Source organism: Ictalurus punctatus, chromosome 12, assembly GCF_001660625.3.
Source record: "Ictalurus punctatus breed USDA103 chromosome 12, Coco_2.0, whole genome shotgun sequence".
In the NCBI taxonomy this organism is placed as follows: domain Eukaryota; kingdom Metazoa; phylum Chordata; class Actinopteri; order Siluriformes; family Ictaluridae; genus Ictalurus; species Ictalurus punctatus.
In genome coordinates, this window is record NC_030427.2 from 32,932,381 (window position 1) to 32,953,710 (window position 21,330).

The following is a 21,330-nucleotide window of genomic DNA, read 5'->3' on the forward strand; positions in this document are numbered from 1 at the left end:
TGATGGATCAGTAGGTGATGGCTCAGTAAGCGATGGATCAGCAGGTGATGGATCAGAAAGTTATGGATCAGTAGGTGATGGATCAGTAGGTGATGGATCAGTAGGCGATGGATTAGTAGGTGATGGATCACTAAGCGATGGATAAGTAGATGAAGGATCAGTAAGTGATGGATCAGTAGGTGATGGATCAGAAAGCAATGGAACAGTAAGCGATGGATCAGAAAGTGATGGATCAATAAGTGATGGATCAGTAAGCGATGGATCAGTAAGCGACAGATCAGTAAGTGATGGATCAGTAAGCGACAGATCAGTAGGTGATGGATCAGCAGGTGATGGGTCAATAAGCGACAGATCAGTAAGTGATGGATCAGTAGGCGATGGATCAGTAGGTGATGGATCAGTAGGCGATGGATCAGTAGGTGATGGATCAGAAAGCGACAGATCAGTGGGTGATGGATCAGTAGGTGATGGATTAGTAAGTGATGGATCAGTAGGTGATGGATCAGTAGGTGATGGATCAGTAAGCAATGGATCAGTAGGTGATGGATCAGTAGGTGATGGATCAGTAGGTGATGGATCAGTAAGCGATGGATCAGTAAGCGATGGATCAGTAAGCGATGGATCAGTAGGTGATGGATCAATGAGCGATGGATCAGAAAGCGACAGATCAGTAGGTGATGGATCAGTAGGTGATGGATTAGTAAGCAATGGATCAGTAGGTGATGGATCAGTAGGTGATGGATCAGTAAGCGATGGATCAGTAGGTGATGGATCAATGAGCGATGGATCAGAAAGCGACAGATCAGTAGGTGATGGATCAGTAGGTGATGGATTAGTAAGCAATGGATCAGTAGGTGATGGATCAGTAGGTGATGGATCAGTAAGCGATGGATCAGTAGGTGATGGATCAATAAGCGATGGATCAGAAAGCGACAGATCAGTAGGTGATCAGTAAGCAATGGATCAGAAAGCGACACATCAGTAGGGGATGGATCAGTAGGTGATGGATCAGTAAGTGATGGATCAGAAAGCGATGGATCAGAAAGCGATGGATCAGTAAGTAATGGATGGTCTCACCTCCCCCACCATGCCATTCCAGGTGCCATTGATCTTCTTGCCATGCTTGCCATTAGTGACGAGGTAAAGGTCGTAGGTGAACTTTACAGACTTGGCAATCTTCTTCAGAATGTCGATGCAGAACCCTTTACAGCAGCGTTTTATATACAATCCAGAATCACCAGTCTGATTACTGAGAGGGAGAGAGATGAGAGAATGAGAGAGTGAGACATAGACTATATTGTTCTGTTGGGTTCTGTGTGTGTGTAAAGACAGCTGTTTCTCTCTCTCTATCCATCCATCTCTTTCTTCTTCACAATAAAGAAAGTACTGCTGTGGTTTATCCAGTGTGCGTGTTCTACATCTCACTCCTTGTGATTAGGCTATCACTGCTCACTTTAGCTGAGGTACCGCCCGGTGAGCCCTATTATCAGAGCGCACGTTGTTCAATAAAGAGCTAATTTTAAAATGAGCTCCGAGCCTCTGCGTCATTTTTCGCCCACAACACACTACAGCAATAATATTACAGTGAGTGTTTCTGTGTGTGTCTGTGTGTGTCTGTGTATCTACTATATTTTCAGCTGTTTCCTGCAGGGTACAGTGTTCCTCATGCAGGTTCCACTCAGAGGGTCGACGTCCTCCACAATGACGAACGGCGCCTCCTCCAGAGTCACGATTGACAGGTGGTCGTCATGGCGACTCTCTTCCCCCGAATACAGCTCGAACCGTGGCCACACGTGATACTTCATCGACAGGGAGCCATTCTCCCACTTCCCCACCTGCGTGCACACACACACACACGCACGGGTATATAAGTAGACAGACAAAGAGGTAGAGAAACAAGTATGCAGTTAGGTAAAGAGACAGACAGGTAGAGAAAGGTAGATAGGAAAAGAGATAGACAGGTAAAGAGACAGACAGGTAAAGAGACAGACAGGTAGACTGACTCTGTCCCACTGTCTGTTCTTGTCCAGTAGGATGATGACGAGTTTGGGATGCATTTGATATCCGTCCTCACTGAACGACAGGTTACGACCTTCAAACGTCACGTTCATCAAATACCTGAAACACACACACACACACACAGACACACACACACACACACACACACACACACACACACACACACACACACACACACACACATCACAGATATGCATAAGCATATGTATTTAATTTCTTGTTGCCTTCATATAATGTGTGTGTATGTGTGTGTGTGTGTGTGTGTGTGTGTGTGTGTGTCTCCTCCTCTCACTTAATGTTTCAGTTTGCACAGAAACACTTAACCTTAAAATCACACATGTACCCAAAGACAAAGCCGCACTCATTCACCCACACAATAAAGAAAGAAGAAATGCAGCATGTGTGTGAACTCAGCAGTGTGTTTGCATCCAACATGCATCTTCCTGTGTGTGTGTGTGTGTGTGTGTGTGTGTGTGTGTGTGTGTGTGTGTGTGCGTGTTTTGTGGATTGGGAGGGTTGGCGGCAGTAGGGAGACAATCAAAGCATATGTAATGTGTTGCTGCAGTAACCACAACCACTGAGATGCCCAAGCCAATCTTCTGAGTTGCTATGGAAACCATAACCTTACAGAGAGAGTGACAGAGAGAGACTGAAACAGAGAGAGATGTACTGAGTGCCAGAGAGACAGAGAGACAGCGTGAGACAGAGACAAGGGGAGAGAAACTTTGAGAGAGACAGACAGACAGACACAGAGAAACGTCTGCAACGGCTAAATCATGCCTAAAAAGTCTGCTTTAGCTTCAATGTGTCATATTTATCTGCATTAAAAAACGATTATAGCTATTACCCCCCCCCCCCCCCCCCCCCCCCCCCCACACACACACACACACACATACACACACACATACACACCCACACACACACACAGACACACAGTAACATATAGCAGGTTATATGCAGTGGCTCTGAGATCAATAACTGTAGTGTGTATTGATTGCTAAGGTGGACACTTAATAGAGAAAATACACACATGAAGCGGTTCTGAGTGAAACACACCACTGTGTCATCTCAGCTCCTGAATTAGTCTCTCTCTCTCTCTCACACACACACACACAATATACATATACTTTATAGAGAGACCACATTGTACAAACACACACTAACAAACAATCTGAGTAAGTGCACCTGTGTTTAAATGCATAATGCTGTAAGAGCTGAGTGTTTCTTGTTTATATTGTGTGTGTGTGTGTGTGTGTGTGTGTGTGTGTGTGTGGTGGCTCGATGAGAAATGAGGACACGCACCTATAATAAGCTTCTCTAATGGGAGTGAGTGGTGGTGTTTGGTTTGGTGGGGGGTGGGGGGCAAAGACCATTTATTTTCTTTCTTGACAAAAAGCAAAGACTGTGTGTGTGTATGTGTGTGTGTGTGTGTGTGTGTGTGTGTGTGTGTGTGTGTGTGTGTGTGTTTAATGTACATAAGTGTGAGTTTACCATAGCAGTCCGTTATTGTTGTGTATTGAGCTTATGGTTGTGTATACCTGAGCACTTCATTAGTGTTTCCTGTGCTCTTCTTTTCTGGAGCTCCATGACACTCAGACTTCAGAAGAGTGTGAGGTCCACGATCCATCATCATGGCTGATGTTGCCGTGGCAATAACAGCCACAGCATCACGCACACGCGCCTCCAACCCATAATCCCACTCATCATACGACACACTGATCATACCTGAGAGAGAGAGAGAGCAACAAGCCATGCCACATGCACACACACCCTGCCTATGGTTCATTCCAGAGAAAATCCCCCCTCAGAGCTCCTCCTTAGATTGTGTCACACCAAACCTCTAATCTCATGTAATGAGCAGATCACCTGTAGGGAACTCTGGAGGAATGTGGTCAGCGTCCCCAGCCACCAGGGATGGTACAATCCAGGTGTATCCATATCCTGTGAGCCCGACAGAGTGCGCCACCTCGAAGATGATATTGGCTTCCTCTTTGGTTGAATAGAGCAAGATGACAGGACTCTGGAGCTTCTTCAGCTGGTTCTGGATTTTAGAGTCTCCATCATCCACCGACATGTCCAACAGTAAAACCTCCTCCAGTTCCCAGCCCACAAAACTGTTCTCAATTGTGCTGCGGATCTGAAAAAGAGAAAGAGGGAATGAAAGTGAAAAACAAGTATTATTATTAATTACAGGTATGATTTTGGACAGTTGGAAACAAGAAAACCCGAATGAAGCCTATGCAAACACAAGAAGAACAGGCAAAACTCCACAGGGACTGCACTTGATCAGATAAAACCTTTGCTCCTGACTGGGTCACCGCATTGCTCATAATCTAGTCACTGCCTTGCTCCTGATTTGATCAAAGTCTTGCTCATTATCTGATCAAAGTCTTGCTCCTGATCACATTGAAACTTGGCACTTGATCTGATCAAAGCCTTGCTACAGATCTGGCCACAGCCTTGCTCCTGATCTAGTCAAAGCCTTGCTCCTGAGCTGGTTTAAGCCTTGCTCCAGAGCTGACCAAAGCCTTGCTCCTGATCTAGTCAAAGCCTTGCTCCTGATCTGGTCAAAGCCTTGCTCCTGATCTGACCAAAGCCTTGCTCCTGATCTGGTCAAAGCCTTGCTCCTGATCTGGTCAAAGCCTTGCTCCTGATCTGGTCAAAGCCTTGCTCCTGATCTGGTCAAAGCCATGCTCCGGATCTGGTCAAAGCCTTGCTCCTGATCTGGTCAAAGCCTTGCTCCGGATCTGGTCAAAGCCTTGCTCCGGATCTGGTCAAAGCCTTGCTCCTGATCTGGTCAAAGCCTTGCTCCTGATCTGGTCTAAGCCAGAGGGCTTTCATTAGTGCACTCAAACCCTTTGGAAAGTCTCAATAACAACCCTACACATATAGCTAACCAACAAGATCAGCTTTCAAATAAACAAATACAGTTAATGGCAGATATGTGACCATTTAACTTTAATGAAAAAGACCAATAAATTTGGTTCATTCTTCGGTTTTAAAAATGGTTTACCCTTATTTTTGGTGACGTCAAGAGATTTAATGGAAAACATTTTATGTATGAAATAAATAAGGTTTCATTCAGTATTTAAAGTTTTATATTAATCATATTATTCTAACTTTACCTTGGTGACAAAGTCCTGGTATCCGGGGTAGTAGGTGGTGACAATGGAGAAAATGTACCAGTCATATTCCTCCATAATGTTCAACATCACTGAGGCCTGCTGCTCAATGGATGGTCCAAACTGGAAAAACAGGGAGTTATCATCCTGCAGACAGAGAGAAATGAATAGAAATAGACAAAAAGAGAGAAGAAATAATTTGTATTAACAAGTCTGTTTTTTTAAAGCTCCTTCAGTCCCCCAATTCTGGGTTTAATGTTTCTGTAGCAGTGATGTTCCAACCCCAAACGCCCCACATTCCACCTTAGTGCTGGTATTATTTAGATTTAGCATCCTTACAGTAGCGAAGTTATTTTTTAACAGTGCTTCCCATACCAGCGCTTACATTTTTAGCACTTGTGTGGCAGTGTATTTGTGTGTGTGTGTGTGTGTGTGTGTGTGTGTGTGTGTGTGTGTGTGTGTGTGTGTGTGTGTGTGTGTGTGTGTGTGTGTGTGCGCAGATGTGATAGGTAGAGGTCAAGCTATATTCATAAACAGTTTAATGTAGAGCAACACTGGCAGCGTCACAAGACCCAAAACACAAGTGAATACATCCACTCAACCTAGTTTAGGGGAGGACTTTGTGTGTGTGTGTGTGTGTGTGTGTGTGTGTGTGTGTGTGTGTGTGTGTGTGTGTGTGTGTGTGTGAACTAGATAGACAAAAAGTGCATGAAAGCTGAAGCTTGGCAGCCATGAAAGGGCTGCCACCTGATCCAGCTTGTACACCCCCTTACACACTCACACACACACACAAGGACTTTTGTGTTCATGCAGTTCTGTTAGTGTACAACTGGAACTAGTTCTCATTCATAATCGTTCCAGAACCTTCTGTGCCTTGTGTGTGTGTGTTGGAGTGATGAGGTGTTTGTAGAGTGAGAGTGGTACTTTAAATTTGCGACCGCAGTCTCTACCGCAGCACAATTTATCCTTCGTCATTATATCCACCCATCTCTCGCTTTCCATCTCTGTCTCTTTGTCTCGCTCCCCCCATTTTTACCTACTAATGCTTTTAAATTTGTTGTGTATAATCTCAGTCTCTCTCCTCCTCCTATCTGCCTCCCTCCATTCATCTCTTTCCCTCTATCTCTCTCTGTCTTATCTGTTCTGGCTGAATGGATGTAATTGAATTCTACTTTCCCTAACAGCAGTGTTAATGCACTGCACTATGCCGAATCTCCTGCAAGTAAAGTAACAAAAGATGAAAGAGCATTTAGCCTAACACCATTTTTGTGTTTAGTATTCTAGTCTCATTGCTAGCATTTCTGGGTTTAGTGTTTCTGTAGCAGTTACATTGTTTCTAGGTTTAGTGAAACTCTCCATCCGTACACCTGGATAGTTTCATCCCAGAGACTCAATATGGGTTCAGGTCTGGTAGAAGCACTGACGATTCCATCTTCTGCCTCAGACAGATCCAGGAGAAATGCAAAGAACAAAATAGACCACTGTACTCTCTTTTCATCGACTTTACAAAGGCCTTTGACACGGTAGTATGAGGGGCCTTTGGAAGCTCCTCCAGAAGTATGGATGTGCAGAACACTTTGTGCAACTCGTGCAGGGACTACATCAAGGAATGAGAAGACAGGTGCATTGTGGAGGAACATTGTCAGGCACATTTGCGATTGAGAATGGTGTGAAACAGGGATGCGTGCCTGCACCAACCCTATTCTCGATATATCTGGGTGCGATGTTAGATGAGGCTTTTTCCAGTGTCCAAGATGCAGGTGTTCAACTTCAAATAAGAATTGGTGCCAACCTGTTCAATGTCAACCAATTTGCTGCCAAATCTAAAACTTGTGTTAGAGTGGCAAGGGAACTGTTGTATGCAGATGACAGTGCCTTGATTACCATTGACCCAGACACCATGCAAGAGCTGATTGACAGATTCCAATGAGCTCCCTCAAATTTTAGCCTTTAAGTCAATCAAAAAAAGGCAGTCTACCAACACCCAAGTCTATCTCTATCTGTGGAACAGAACTGGAGAGAGTTAGCCATTTCCCATACCTCGGAAGCACCACCTCAGAGGACAACAAATTGGACATGGATCTGCAAACCCAACTCCGTCAGAGATTGTGGAACAACCATGAAATCAACCTTAAAACTAAATGAGCTATCAAGCAGTTGTCCTCTCGACCCTTTTGTGTGCATCTGGACAATCTATGCCCACCAGGTTTGCAAAATGAATGCTGTGATGATGCGACACCTGCGCTCTATAATGGGTCTGAGTCTGATGGACCATATTCCCAACCAGACAATTCTTGAGAAGGCAGGTCTGGATAATATGGCGACAATTCTCTGCCAAAAAAAAATCTTTGCTAGACAGGTCATGTGGCAAGAATGCAAAATGATAGGCTTCATTCATGAAGTGCTGGCCACCCTCGGCTCCACTTCAAACATGTAGTCAAAGGAAATCTCAGGAGACAATGCATACCAACAGATATATGGTACCAACAAGCCCAAATGAGATCTTCTTGGAGACAAGCCACACAGACGTCAAAGTTGTACACGACTGCCAGCTGAGAGATAGAGAGAGAGAGAGAGAGAGAGAGAGAGAGAGAGAGAGAGAGAGAGAGACGTTTCTGGGTTTAGTGTTTCTGTAGCAGTAACATAATTTCTGGGTTTAGTGTGTTTTAAGCAGTTATGCGGTTTCTAGATTTAGTGTGTCTGTCCCTCAGAAGCAATGCTAGAAATTTAGGCAGCTAATGCTAGTTTAGCTGACATTTTAACTAGTTTCCAATTGTTAAACAATGTTGGAAAATAAATTTAAGTGTTGCACATGAGTATTACAGCTGTGTAAAAAAGTTACCTTTTTCTAAGCTGCAGTCTCTCTCTCTGTCTCTCTCTCTCTCTCTCTCTCTCTCTCTGTCTACAGTTAAAGCTTTATCTGTAATCCCCCACACACAGACGTGATTAATCGGGCACGTCCTAATTATCGCAGGCCTTGTTCAATTAATTACATCAGTATCATTTAAATATCTGCTTGCTCACTCACTCACTCACTCAGAGTCTGAGTGCACTACATCTCTGTATATCACTGACATCTGTCTAAATACCCTGTTCACTTCCTGAGTCCAAATACATACCCTAAAAAGTGCACTAATGAAATCCCACAATGCACTGCAATAAGTTAGTGTACAAAGGATGCAGACTAGATGATTGTTGTTAGAGGACAGGTAAGTAAGCTATCCTATTTGTGTGTGTAACATTCATTTTTCTTCATTCTTTTAAGAGGGGCCAAAAGTTCTGAGTTAGATTATATATAGGCCACAAAACGAACATCCCCTTCATTATATAGGCTATATCAACACCAGTGGGTGGAATACTGCACTATGTAGTGAATAAAGCACAGTTTTAGACATATCCCTAGTTAACAGTGTACAAGAAGCATTTAATTACTGTAATCCCAAAATAGATCATGCACACTTATAAGCAGGGATATTACATAATAACGTCTTCCCAAAGACTACTGACACTGGTTCTGAATCAGGACAAGCTCTTACATATCTAGATAACCCTCCCAGACCTACAGAACTCTCCAAGATCTAACAGACCATCCCAGATAACCCTTCCAGACCTACAGAACACTCACAAACCTAATTAACCATCCTAGATAAGCTTCCCAGACCTACAGAACCTTCCTAGATATACAGAACTCTCTTAAAACTACTGAACCCTTCTAGAAAAAAATATCAGCACTTCCATGAGCGACACACACACACACACACACACACACACACACACACACACACACACACACACACACACACACACACACCATTTCCACTTTCACACTGTGCCAACACATTGACACACCAGCTGTGGTACGCTGGCATCCATAACACATGTGCGCGCACACACACACACACACACACATACACACACATGCGTGCACACACACAGTATGCAGCCTCATATTGCTTTCTGCCAATAAATGCATCTACCACTACTGCTTCACTGCAGTACACACACACACACACACACACACACACACACACACACACACACACGTCTCTATAATATACACATATTCAGCCTGGACAATGTGACCTTCACGCTGTAAGACTCCGATAAAGAGGTGTGAAGATTATTAACCTCGTCGCTTTCTCTCTATATATCTTTCAGCACTTCTCTCTCTCACTTTCTCCCTTGGCCGATAGCTCACTCTCTCACTCGTCTGCTGCTCCCTCCCTCCCTCCCCTCTTTTGCCCTCTCTCTATGTCCGGCTTCAGCTCTGAGTGGAATTATTAATTAAAAGAAATCAATTTCCGTCTTAAATATAACTATTATGCCTGACATCACACACTGACCTCGCTGTGACATGCTCACACACACACACACACACACACACACACACACACACACACACACACACACGCACTAATGCACAGTGACAGAGCTCTACATGTACTGGAAATGTCTCTCTCTCTCTCTCTCTCTCTCTCTGTCTCTGTCTCTGTCTCACACATACACACACGCACACACACGCACACACACACACACACACACACACACACTAATGCACAGTGACAGAGCTCTGCTGTACTGGCACTGTCTCCTTCTCTCTCACACACACACACACACACACACACACACACACACACACACAGACACACACATGCACAAACACACGATCTTGTGTGTCTGGATTACTGAACTGAAGGAGAAAACTATTATACATTATTAGCATATATTAGCATATTTCAATAACAATATGTATAAGCTCTGTCACAAACACAAGAATCATGACCAGTTAGTATTCTTAGAGGAATGGTTCTGACCTTCTGCTAGAGTTCCTAAAAGTTTTCCTTCCAGCATGCTTATCTGCCCTTGCTGAACATGTGGGTGATGTCCTTCCTTTCTGGTTTTCCAGAACTTTTTTGATGCCAACCAAAATATGTTCCCCATGGCCTCCACAAAGTCTTCATATGCCTTAACTAGCTATCCACAGCTTCTCTTCTGAACCAGTAGTCCAGCAATCCAGCTAGGTCTTAAAGACCCTGTTCTTCTACTTTACATCGTCCCTTACTACTAGCATCCAACACCCACCTGGTTCTCAGATTACGACCATGACAGCCTACTCAAATTTTTTAAAGACAGTGTATTTGGGCTTCATGCCTCGTACCTTTTTTCAGGATGTGTGTGAAGGTCTCTCAGAGGTGAGAGTGAATAATTCCAGCACTTCCCACCAAACTCCGGCTGCATGTTTGGGCTTGCTGGGTCTAACCTCCAGTTTACCCCACCATCTGATCCAACACACTACCACATGGTGATCGATTAACAACTCAGTACATCTCTTTACCCAAAAGTGTGTGTGGGAATACTCAGGAACCTTTGTCTTCATCCCAGTTCATTCCCACAGAGTTAAGGAGCCGCATCAGTGTTCCCATTCAAAGTTTTTCAGATTCTTAATGTTTATATTGATCATAAACTGGACACCCTGTAGTCAGGTTTCATTTAGATACGCTTCACATGTAGTCTGAGCCAAAGCTTTGTGCATGTGTGAAATGAGGTTTAGTGTCAAGGCTACCATTTTGTTTTTAACACATTTTAAACTCTATCCATCTCAGTACAATGTCCTCAAATTGTGATTATTGAGTTGACAGCAAAAAGAAGAGCTTGTGACCCAATCATGCAGAAATCCTGATGATGCCACGCAATCCGTGGCCAAGAAACCATACTCTCTCCCCTGTCACTCACAGGGACACTAGCCAACTGTAGGCTGTGAACACGTGTATGTGGAAGAGAGTGAAAAGCGCTTTCCTCTGAGTGTGTTACACTGCCCTGTGATCCAGAATAAGCAACAGTTTGAAAAGATGTTGTCTGGCTTCATGAGTCTCGGAGAAGCACGCGTTAGCACGTGTGGTAGATGTTATATGATGGGAAGAGCTGGCAGATGGGTGGGAATTGGCAAATGACCAAATTGGGGAGAAAAGCATTATCCATCCATCCATGAAACACACTCATCTTCCACACCCATGTCCATCTACTGATATTAAAGTTTATTGAGGTCAATTCCTATCCTGTATCTGCCTTAGAATGTTAGCTTGATGCCCATCACACCTCACAATTATTTTAAACAGATTAAAGTCTGTGTTTTCTTACACAACCATTTTATTGCATCAGGAGCGCATCATGCAGACACACGTTCACAGAACAAGTCCAACAGTGAAAGTAATCAGACACGTACTTTACACAGAGATTATTCTTCTGTTTAACTGATTATTAAAAAGACATTAACTCACCTCCTCCAATCAGTGTACTCTATTCTGACCGAGGTGCATACATGATTATCTTTATATTCCGATTGAGCACTCGGTCGCTTTATAAACAGTTTATTAGGCTGCATTTAAACGTTTGTGGATTTGAGTCACAATGAGGAAATATATTCAATTAATACCTAACACACTCTATACTGGAATACTGAAACTGGCCTTTTAAACTAAATGTATTAGTAGTATCAGTAAAACTCACCAGGATCAGTAACTGGACCTCTGTGTGTGTGTGTGTGTGTGTGTGTGTGTGTAAAACGTAAGTGTAAGAGTAAGCGTAACAGCTTGTGGTGTCTCTGAGTGCTGCCAGGTTGGCATGCTTCTCCTGTGTAATTGACTGAGCACATCTTGTGTTCCTCAATCACACTTTCACACCTTCTCTCTCTCTCAGTCTCTCTGTGTGTTGCTCTCTATCTGTCTGTCTGCCTGTCTGTCTCTCTCTCTCTCTCTCTCTCTCTCTCGTGCTCTCTCGTGCTCTCTTTGTCCCTGTCTGGGAGTGAAGCCAGGAGAAGGACGTAACATACGCAGTGAGAGGAGAGTCACAGAGAAAAACAGGAACAAATGCAAGTGTGAAATTATGTACAACTCGACAAGGACAGAGAGAGAGAGAGATATTGAGGAACAGGAAATGCCTCAGGGTTTTTATCCATAAGCTGAGAGAGAAAGATAATGACCCCATTAACATCCTCATATTAAATAGTGCTGCATTATATAGTATTATATATACGCTGCATATAAAATCTATATACTAATACATTAAATAATATATAAAAATATATATTTGTTTTGTTTTGAGAGACAAAAAAGACACAGGGATGGAGAGACAGTGTAAGAAAGAGAGATGTGTGTGTGTGTGTGTTTGTGAGAGAGAGAGAGAGAGAGAGAGAGAGAGAGAGAGAGAGAGAGAAGTTGTAGTTTCCAGCAGAGTTTAAAATTGTCCTCAGCTGAAACCAGACAGAAGGAAGAATTAGGACACATATTTAGGACTCTCTCTCTCTCTCCATCTTCTCTCTATCTAACGCTTTCTGTCTTCTCTCTGTGTGTGTGTGTGTGTGTGTGTGTGTGTGTGTGTGTGTATGTGTGTGTGTGTGTGTGTGTGTGTGTGTGTGTGTGTGTGTGTGTGTGTGTGTGTGTGTGTGTGTTGGGGGTATAAACAGGCAGGTAATACATGATGATTCACACTGGTGCCAGTTTACTTACAGTAGATGTGCTTTGTTTATTTTTGCAAAAACACCATAGACGACAGTGAGACCGAGACCGAGCGGAGTCTGCTCCCTACCATGCCCCTGCACTGAAGTTTTAGTTTATGGGTATGTGCGATGAAGAAAAAGAACACTGTGGGAAAAAAGAACAATAAAGGGAGCCTGAATCTCTGAGTAAAGTTCACCTGTCTCCTTTCTGAATCATCCTTCACACCCAGACACACACTGGGTTCTACATGCTCTCTGTCCTGTTTCATCTTGACATCTATCTAGCATGTAACTAGCTACACTGTCTATATAAGCCAGTGGCCCGTAAGGTGTCATCCTTGATACAGAAAGTGGGTATTATCCCCTCCACAATCAGCACTGCCATAAGACCCACAATTAAACACTAACTGCTGACCCACAGACCAACTACTGATTCACAAATACAAATACTTAAAGAAATATATGCCAATGCATGCCAGACCCACAACTATACATCAAAACAATTACACACTAACTACAGAACTAAAAAACCCAACAACTACAGACTAACCATATATCTAACAAACTACACACCAACTACAGACCCACAGGGCAACTTCAAACAGAGAACAACATAATGATAATGAGTCTTTATTGGTCACACATACATTACAGCACAGTGAAATTCTTTTTCTTCGCATACCTGAGCGTGTTAGGAGGTTGGGGTCAGAGTGCAGGGTCAGCCATGATACAGCACCCCTTTGTAGCAAAGAGGGTTAAGGGCCTTGCTCAAGGGCCCAACAGTGACAGCTTGGCAGTGCTGGGGCTTGAACCCCCAACCTTCCAATCAGTAACCCAGAGCCTTAATCGTCATGTTACCACTGACCCCACTGAACTACAGACAGACTAGAACCCACAACTACAGACATGATGTATGCACCACCTACAGATGCTCCACATCATATAAGCTTTAGGTGACAGAGGATAAGATCAGGTAGTCAACTGTACCCAGTTAAATCAGCTGTTTAATAATCTGCAGCCTCATCTCTGCTCAGTAACAAATTAAGAACACTTGAGGACACATTTGAATATGTTTCTCTTCATTATACTACATGCTGCGCTCAACAACCAACAGTGATGAAGACTTTACCAAAGGGCACATAGAGGACACAAAACAAGAGCTAAAAAATAAGATGTAAATCAGCCTCTGATGTGTGTGTGTGTGTGTGTGTGTGTGTGTGTGTGTGTGTGTGTGTGTGTGTGTGTGTGTGTGTGTGTGTGTGTGTGTGTGAAGACAGTCCATGACCGCTAGCCATGTGAGCGATTCAGCACCTCCTACACCCACTGATTCACCTCACACCTTCCACTGAGTACACACACACACACACACACACACACATAACAGCACATTAGGTAGTGCTCTCAAAATCCTCTAAAAACATCCCCACACATCTGTAGACTCACTGCATTACAGAACCACAGCTGCAAAGCTGGCCTAAAAATAATTATGAGCATATCCAATACACTCGAAAACTACACAACTGTAGACTCACAGTTACAAGCCCACACAACTACTCAGTAACTACAGAATCACAGTACCACACAACAACTGCACTCCTAACCACATATTCACAGAAATACACAACTACAGAACCCAAAACAAACTTACAGACTCCAAACATAATTACATATCCTTCAGAAGCATAGCAACTGCAGACTCAGAGAATTACACAGCAACTATGTACCTACAAATACAGACCCGTAAATACTGAACTACCCAAGAGAACCCACAGAACTACAGAACCACTGAACTAGGGCGGTGGTTAAGTCTCTGGGTTATTGATCAGAAGGTCGGGGGTTCAAATTAACAGTGGCCACCAAGCTCCCACAGTTGGGCCCTTGAGCAAGGCCCTAACCCTCTCTCTGCTCCAGGGACTCTACAGAGACACAGGACTACATAGCCACGGGACTACAAAGCCATGGGACTACAGGACTATAGACCCATGGGACTACAGGACTACAGAGCCACAATTACAGAGCCACGGAACTACAGGACTACAGAGCCATGGGACTACAGGAGTATAGAGCCATGGGACTACAGGACTACAGAGCCATGGGACTACAGGACTATAGAGCCATGGGACTACAGGACTATAGAGCCATGGGACTACAGGACTATAGAGCCATGGGACTACAGGACTATAGAGCCACAAAATTACAAGACTATAAAGCCACAGGTCAACGTGACTACAGAACTATAGAGCCACAGGTCAACGGGACTACAGAGCCATGGGACTACAGAACTATGGAGCCACAGGTCAACGGGACTACAGAACTATAGAGCCACAGGTCAACGGGACTACAGAGCCATGGGACTACAGAACTATGGAGCCACAGGTCAACGGGACTACAGAACTATAGAGCCACAGGTCAACGGGACTACAGAGCCATGGGACTACAGAACTATGGAGCCACAGGTCAACGGGACTACAGAACTATAGAGCCACAGGTCAACGGGACTACAGAGCCATGGGACTACAGAACTATAGAGCCACAGGACTACAAAGCCATGGGACTACAGGACTATAGGATCATGGGACTAAAGGTCTACAGAGCCACAATTACAGAGCTACAGGACTACAGAGCCATGGGACTACAGGATTATAGAGCCATGGGACTACAGGACTATAAAGCCATGGGACTACAGGACTACAGAACCACAATTACAGAGCCACAGGAGTACAGAATTACAGAGCCACAGGAGTACAGGACTAAAGAGCCATGGGACTACTAGACTACAGAGCCACAGACGGGACTACAGGTCCACAGGACTATAGAGTCACAACTACAGAGCCACAGGTCTATAGAGCCATGGGACTACAGGACTACAGATTCATGAGACTACAGAGCCATGGGACTACGGAGCCACAACTACAGAGCCACAGGACTACAGACATACAACTGCAAACCCACAAGTACAGAGCCACAGAACTATGCAGCAACTACACAACCACAACTAACAACCTAAAGAACTACAGGCCCACAGAAGTACAAGACCACAAAGCCACAGACCCACAGAACTGCAAAGCCACATACCCACAGATCTCAGGACTACAGAGCCAAATAACCACAGACCCACAACTACAGAGTCACAGGAATAGGCAGCAACTACACAACCACAAATACCAACCAAAAGAGCTACAGACCCACAACTACAGCAATTATGTGGCTACTACACATCTACAAATACAGATTCAAAAGTTCAGAAGAACAGAACTCCAAAACAACACACCCACAACTACAGACCTGCAAAACAAACTTAAAAACCAAGTGCAGACCCACAACATTGGTCACATAAAGTGATAGAAGCAAATCCATAACTAGACAAACTTCTTACAACTACAGACTCACTTCAGAGTTATGACTGTTAATGTGAGTGTTTATGTAATGCACATCCAGGTGGCTGTGTGTGGAAAACAGATGAAGTTTATCAGTGTTAGGTTGTGTTTTCCAGTGGAGCCACCAGGGCAGCATTTAGCAGCACAAACAGACTGAGTCAGAGTCTCACACACACATACACACACACACACAAACCCACCCACAGTCTGCTCCTAATCATCCTCTCTCTCTTTCTCTCTCTCTCTCTCTCTCTCTCTCTCTCTCTCTCTCTCTCTCATGTTGTTCAGCACAAGTATGCTCTCCTTCACTCCATTCATCCATTTTTCTTTCGTTCATGCACTCCAACTGCAGCATCATTTTGCTCATCTCTCCATCTATTTCCTGGCATGAAAGACTGCTAATTCTCTCTCTCTCTCTCTCTCTCTCTCTCTCTCTCTCTCTCTCTCTCTCTCTCTCTCTCTCTCTCTCTCACTCACTCACTCTCTCTTTCATTTCTGAAGGATCCCTTATTCATTTTATGGGAGTAACACACTCCTCTCTTCCCCTTAGTAAACGTCAGACCCTGGAGGATTTTGCTGTGCCAACGGAACGGAGAGAGATAGACAGACAGAGATTGAGCAATTGTTGAAGATGGGTGTCGTGCTTTCTTTCACACACAGAGAAAACAAATCTTCCCTAAACAATGGTTTGGCTTTTCTATAGGAAACACAATGAGCTGATAGAGAGAGAGAGAGAGAGAGAGAGAGAGAGAGAGAGACTATACTGTACATGGTGTAACATTAGTCTTAACGTCTGTGTGGGTGTGTTTATGACTCACGCCATTTCCGCTATAGACTCCAGCATACACACCTGTGCTTCAGTGTGTGTGGGTGTGTGCACACTGGACTTTTAAAGAGAATTGTACAAAAGACTGTTACCTTGTCGCAATGGAAATCCAACCATACTTTGGACAATGCACAGTAAACGTTAGTGACAAGGTGTTTTAGCAGCTTTATAAGTTTAGATTTGTAGCATAATTCACTCGATTTCAGCTCAAATGTGCTAATCTGATAAAACAATTGTCAGAGATAAATTTTATGAGCAAAGATGAACAGTCTAAGCATACTAATACGATCTTTCTCTGGGCTTCTGTGTTTTTTTAAATGTAAGCACTGGACTGCGTTTAGATTGGGACTTGGGAAATCAACCTGGAACTTTCCAAGTTCCGAATACGATTGTTTGCAGCATAAGAACATCATCACAAATCTTCTCCACGCCAATACATGTTTTAACTAAACTGTCCTGAAGAGGGCTCTAATACAACAGACTGGGTGTAAAGTGCCCAGAAAGGAGAGGAGTTCACATTGCAAACAAATCCTGTTTGCTTTCATGTCTTTATTGCCAAGCCTGTCTTGTCCGAGCTGCAATTACAAAACTGTGATGAGACCGTAGGACCGTGAATAACCAAGTGTGTATTTGTGTTTATTTTGTTTCCCCATGTTGGTGTAATACGAGCATCATACTGTACAAATACTTTGCTATGAAGCTACAGGTTACACAATCATGACATCTTTGCAGATTATGATTTTAAATAAGGTGCACAGCATACAGAAAGTGTAGTTTTGTGATTTCAGTTTATTTCTATTTAGTTTCCACTTCACTCACATGAAACAGAGGGAAAAAGCATGAAGCATGAAAAAAAGGCAGCACGGCTCGTGTTTGACGCTTCACTGACGTGTCTCTGATGATGTAGCTGGTGTGGAATGAAAAGGTTATCAAAATGGAATTGAATGAGGGCGTGACATGGCGTGTCCAGTGTGAAATGGCCTTTCAGAGTTCTCCTCAAAGTACAATCTGACACTGTGTGACGTCGCATGAGCAGTCTTAGATGAAGGAAGTGTTAGTCTGGGCCCTCACTGGGTGGTAGTGCTCATCTAGCTAGCAGATGAGAAATAATGATGATGATGATGATGATGATGATGATGATGAAAAAAGTGTTAGCTAGTGTTAACCAAAAGCTGCTACATTGACATTAGATATCCAGCGCACCAGACAACTTGATATGGCATCCAACACATTTACCATCACCTGTGAGGGCCACAGTAAACATGTTTACATCAACAACAAATAAAATAAATAAAAAATTATGGACTTTAAGCATCAACAGTGGCAGGGATGGCAATGGCATCTAGAAGAAAAACTAAGCTGTACTGCAGCTGCATGAACTCTGACCTTCTGCTTCCAGCACCATAGTCCATGGTCCTTCTACAGCACAAACGACTATTTAACATACTCAACAAAACACTTTAATGTTAATTATATTTGCAAAATAGGACAACACTTTTGGTTCAGTGAATTCAGTCAAAGACGCTTATAAATTAATCCATTTTCTGAACATTTTTCTGATATCATACAACAGCACATACTCTGACATTCACTTATCTTCTAATGCGTAAAGCAATTCTGCCATAGTGTTTTGTTTAGTGGCTTTAGTTTCCATGGCTGCAGCGTAACCAAACACATAGTTGTGGTCACTGTAGCTTTCCGTATAGCCATCGTTACATAAAGTCCTTAATATCCAGCATGGAGTCAACTGCAATGGCAGAGCCATGCCATTCATAAGTGTTCCTGCGGTCTACTTAGCCAAGAACTCTTCAGACAGCTGCGTCCAAGTGAAAAATACCCTACTCACCAACAGTGTGACACCAACTGACTGATGGTGCATTAAAGTCACCCTAAATATCTACACTTCTCAAAGTGTTTATCCTGACCTGTGTCCTGTAGAATCGTATCAAAGTGTTTCTGCTGTAATCCTAAAGACTGACCTGTTGTTCATCCCAGAACCCTTATTCACAAAAAATACTGAACAATCCTGTACACACAATCCATACGGTTTGTCTTTAATCTTCTACACCTGCATACTGTAATGATTTATACTATCTGATGTCACACAGACAGGATGGGTTCCCTTGGGAGACTGGTTCCTCTCAAGGTTTCTTCCTCACGTTTTCAGGTAGTTTTTCCTCTGGTTTGTTCATTGGGGAGCGAAATCTATATTTGTATTTCTGCAAAGCTGCTTTGTGACGATGTTTATTGTTAAAAGTGCATGTCCCGTGTGACTGTACCAAGATACACAGGTCCAGGTTTGTGCTTCACAGCCTTCTGCAGTGACATCAGCATTAGCAGTGACAGCCTCTGACAAACCAACGCAATTGTGAGGAAGAAACATCTTCATCTGCAAGTGGTTTGACTTTTGTGTTGCAGTCTGTGCTGTGTGAGGGTGTGCATGACTCATACCATTTCCACTAAGGATTCCAGCACACATACTTCATTCATCACACACACACACACAGATTCCAGACCCCCGAGGGCAACAGTTTCCCATCATGCAGTTCTGCAGTTCTGCTTTTATATTAGACATGCTGAGATAAACTCTATCTGTGTGTGTGTGTGTGTGTGTGTGTGTGTGTGTGTGTGTGAGAGAGAGAGAGAGAGAAAGTGAGAGAGCGAGAGAGAGAGAAAGAGAGATACCTTAGCCGCCATGATCATGGACGATCCTCCCTTCACTCCAAGGATGGGTGTGTGTGTTTGTGCAGAGATGAAGTCGAGGATTTGGGCGATGGCCTCCTGGTCCGTGTCATCGCCAAACACAACTCCCTGAAGCCAGTGCTGAGTCATGAGATCACACACACTCTTGATAATACTGCTTGGGTCCGTCTCGTTCATCCGCACCACTTCGACGTTCCCTACCCCTTCGTTCACAAACCCATCGTTCCCTTGATCCCTCCACTCCTCTTTGTTGTCCCGTGTTCCATACAGAGTCACTTCGCTCGAGTTTCCCACCAGGACCACAGCGATTGTGAGGCCCTGCAGCAGCTTCGACCCCACCCACTGCTTGGACCACGGTCGCTGCTCAAGACCCGGGTCAGGCCACACCCCTGGGATGTAATTGGTCACGCCCCCAGACCCTCGGTCCCGTCGTGATTGACAGCCAGGGGATGAAACCAGCAGAAGCAGAAGAAGTAGTAAGAAAGTATGAAGCGAAAATAAAAAAGGGCGTGGCAAACTGGGTAAAGGTGGGGTTAGTGATATGTGACACACCCACTGTCCCAGAGGGGGCGGAGACAAACAGCAGCGACCATAAACAAGCATGATGGAGGAGGAGTGAGAGACCTATGGAGACATAAAAGATAAAAGAAAGAGGTTTAGTCAAATAAACAACACACACGGAAAGAAGCAAGATAATAGCGGCTGTTATGGATGGAATAAATTCTCCCTAATGGACAGAGTATCACTCCTTGTCAGTGAAAGAGAGAGAGAGACGGAGGGAGAGAGGAAGACAGATAGCTCTCAGTGGAGAAAAGACAATGAAGCAGGCAGGAGAGGAGTGGGGTTATAAATGACTAAAGGATACAAGAGAATCCTTCACTCGCTCTTTTTCTCTCTCTGAATGAAAAACTGGCATAGAGTGAGAGATAGAGAGAAGTAAAACCAGAAAGAGAGAGAGAGACTAAAAGAGAGACAGAGAGACATGAAGAGAAATAGAAGGAGAAACGTAAAGAGAGAGACTGAGATACAGAGAGATAGAAAGAGAGTGAGAGAGAGCAAGATAGCGGGATGTAAAGAGTGAGAGAAACCTCTTTCAATCACTACTTTTCTAGCAGCACTCAGTTTCCATGGTAACAGTTACAATAGGCCTCTCACACACACACACACATACAACATGACATAGGTGGACTGCTTATATACTGATTCATTAAACGCACATGAAAGAAATCTTGTCACCTCACACACACACACACACACACACACACACACACACACACACACACACTTCATGAGTGTAATCTCGTCCATTTGGGGAAATAAATGGAGGCCCGAGAGAGTGTTATCTACTCATCAGTCCAGTGCTCTTTAGTATCTGTAGCTCAGTGTGTGAAGATAACGGATATGAAACGCGGCCTTTTGTTCAGATACACAGCTGAAATACACCACACATTAAATCTCTTCACATCTTCACCTCAGTCGGTGCACGGCCTTCTCCTGAACATCGTGAATTAGTGAGAAGAAAAAGAGCAGGAATGAAAACCTACACGATATCATTTATAATGTTTATGTATTAAAAAGCTAGAAAAAAATCCTAATGGAATGTTTAGGATGATAAAGTCCTGTTCAGACGGGATTCGTTTTTCCAGACACACGCAGTCCGGGAAAATTGACTGACATGACGGATAGAAGACGGAATAATTACATTACACACCTCCACATGGAAAACTAATCCATCTGAACAGGGCTTTAGTTCTGAATCTACATCTGCTGAAACTTTTTTGTGCATTA

At 43.7% G+C, this 21,330-nt stretch overlaps 1 protein-coding gene across 1 annotated transcript in view; it reads right to left on the reverse strand.

The window, feature by feature from the left end:
* Positions 1-21,330, reverse strand: part of LOC108272399 (glutamate receptor, ionotropic, N-methyl D-aspartate 2B, genome duplicate a) — a 46,190-nt gene that overhangs the window by 13,039 nt on the left and 11,821 nt on the right. The window contains exons 2-8 of the mRNA XM_017480792.3: positions 19,525-20,166; positions 5,145-5,288; positions 3,886-4,156; positions 3,558-3,744; positions 2,004-2,118; positions 1,627-1,835; positions 1,078-1,249 (exon numbers count right to left, since the gene is read on the reverse strand). Of these exons, the coding sequence (XP_017336281.2) occupies positions 1,078-1,249; positions 1,627-1,835; positions 2,004-2,118; positions 3,558-3,744; positions 3,886-4,156; positions 5,145-5,288; positions 19,525-20,166 (1,740 nt within the window). The remainder of the gene's footprint in view (positions 1-1,077; positions 1,250-1,626; positions 1,836-2,003; positions 2,119-3,557; positions 3,745-3,885; positions 4,157-5,144; positions 5,289-19,524; positions 20,167-21,330) is intronic.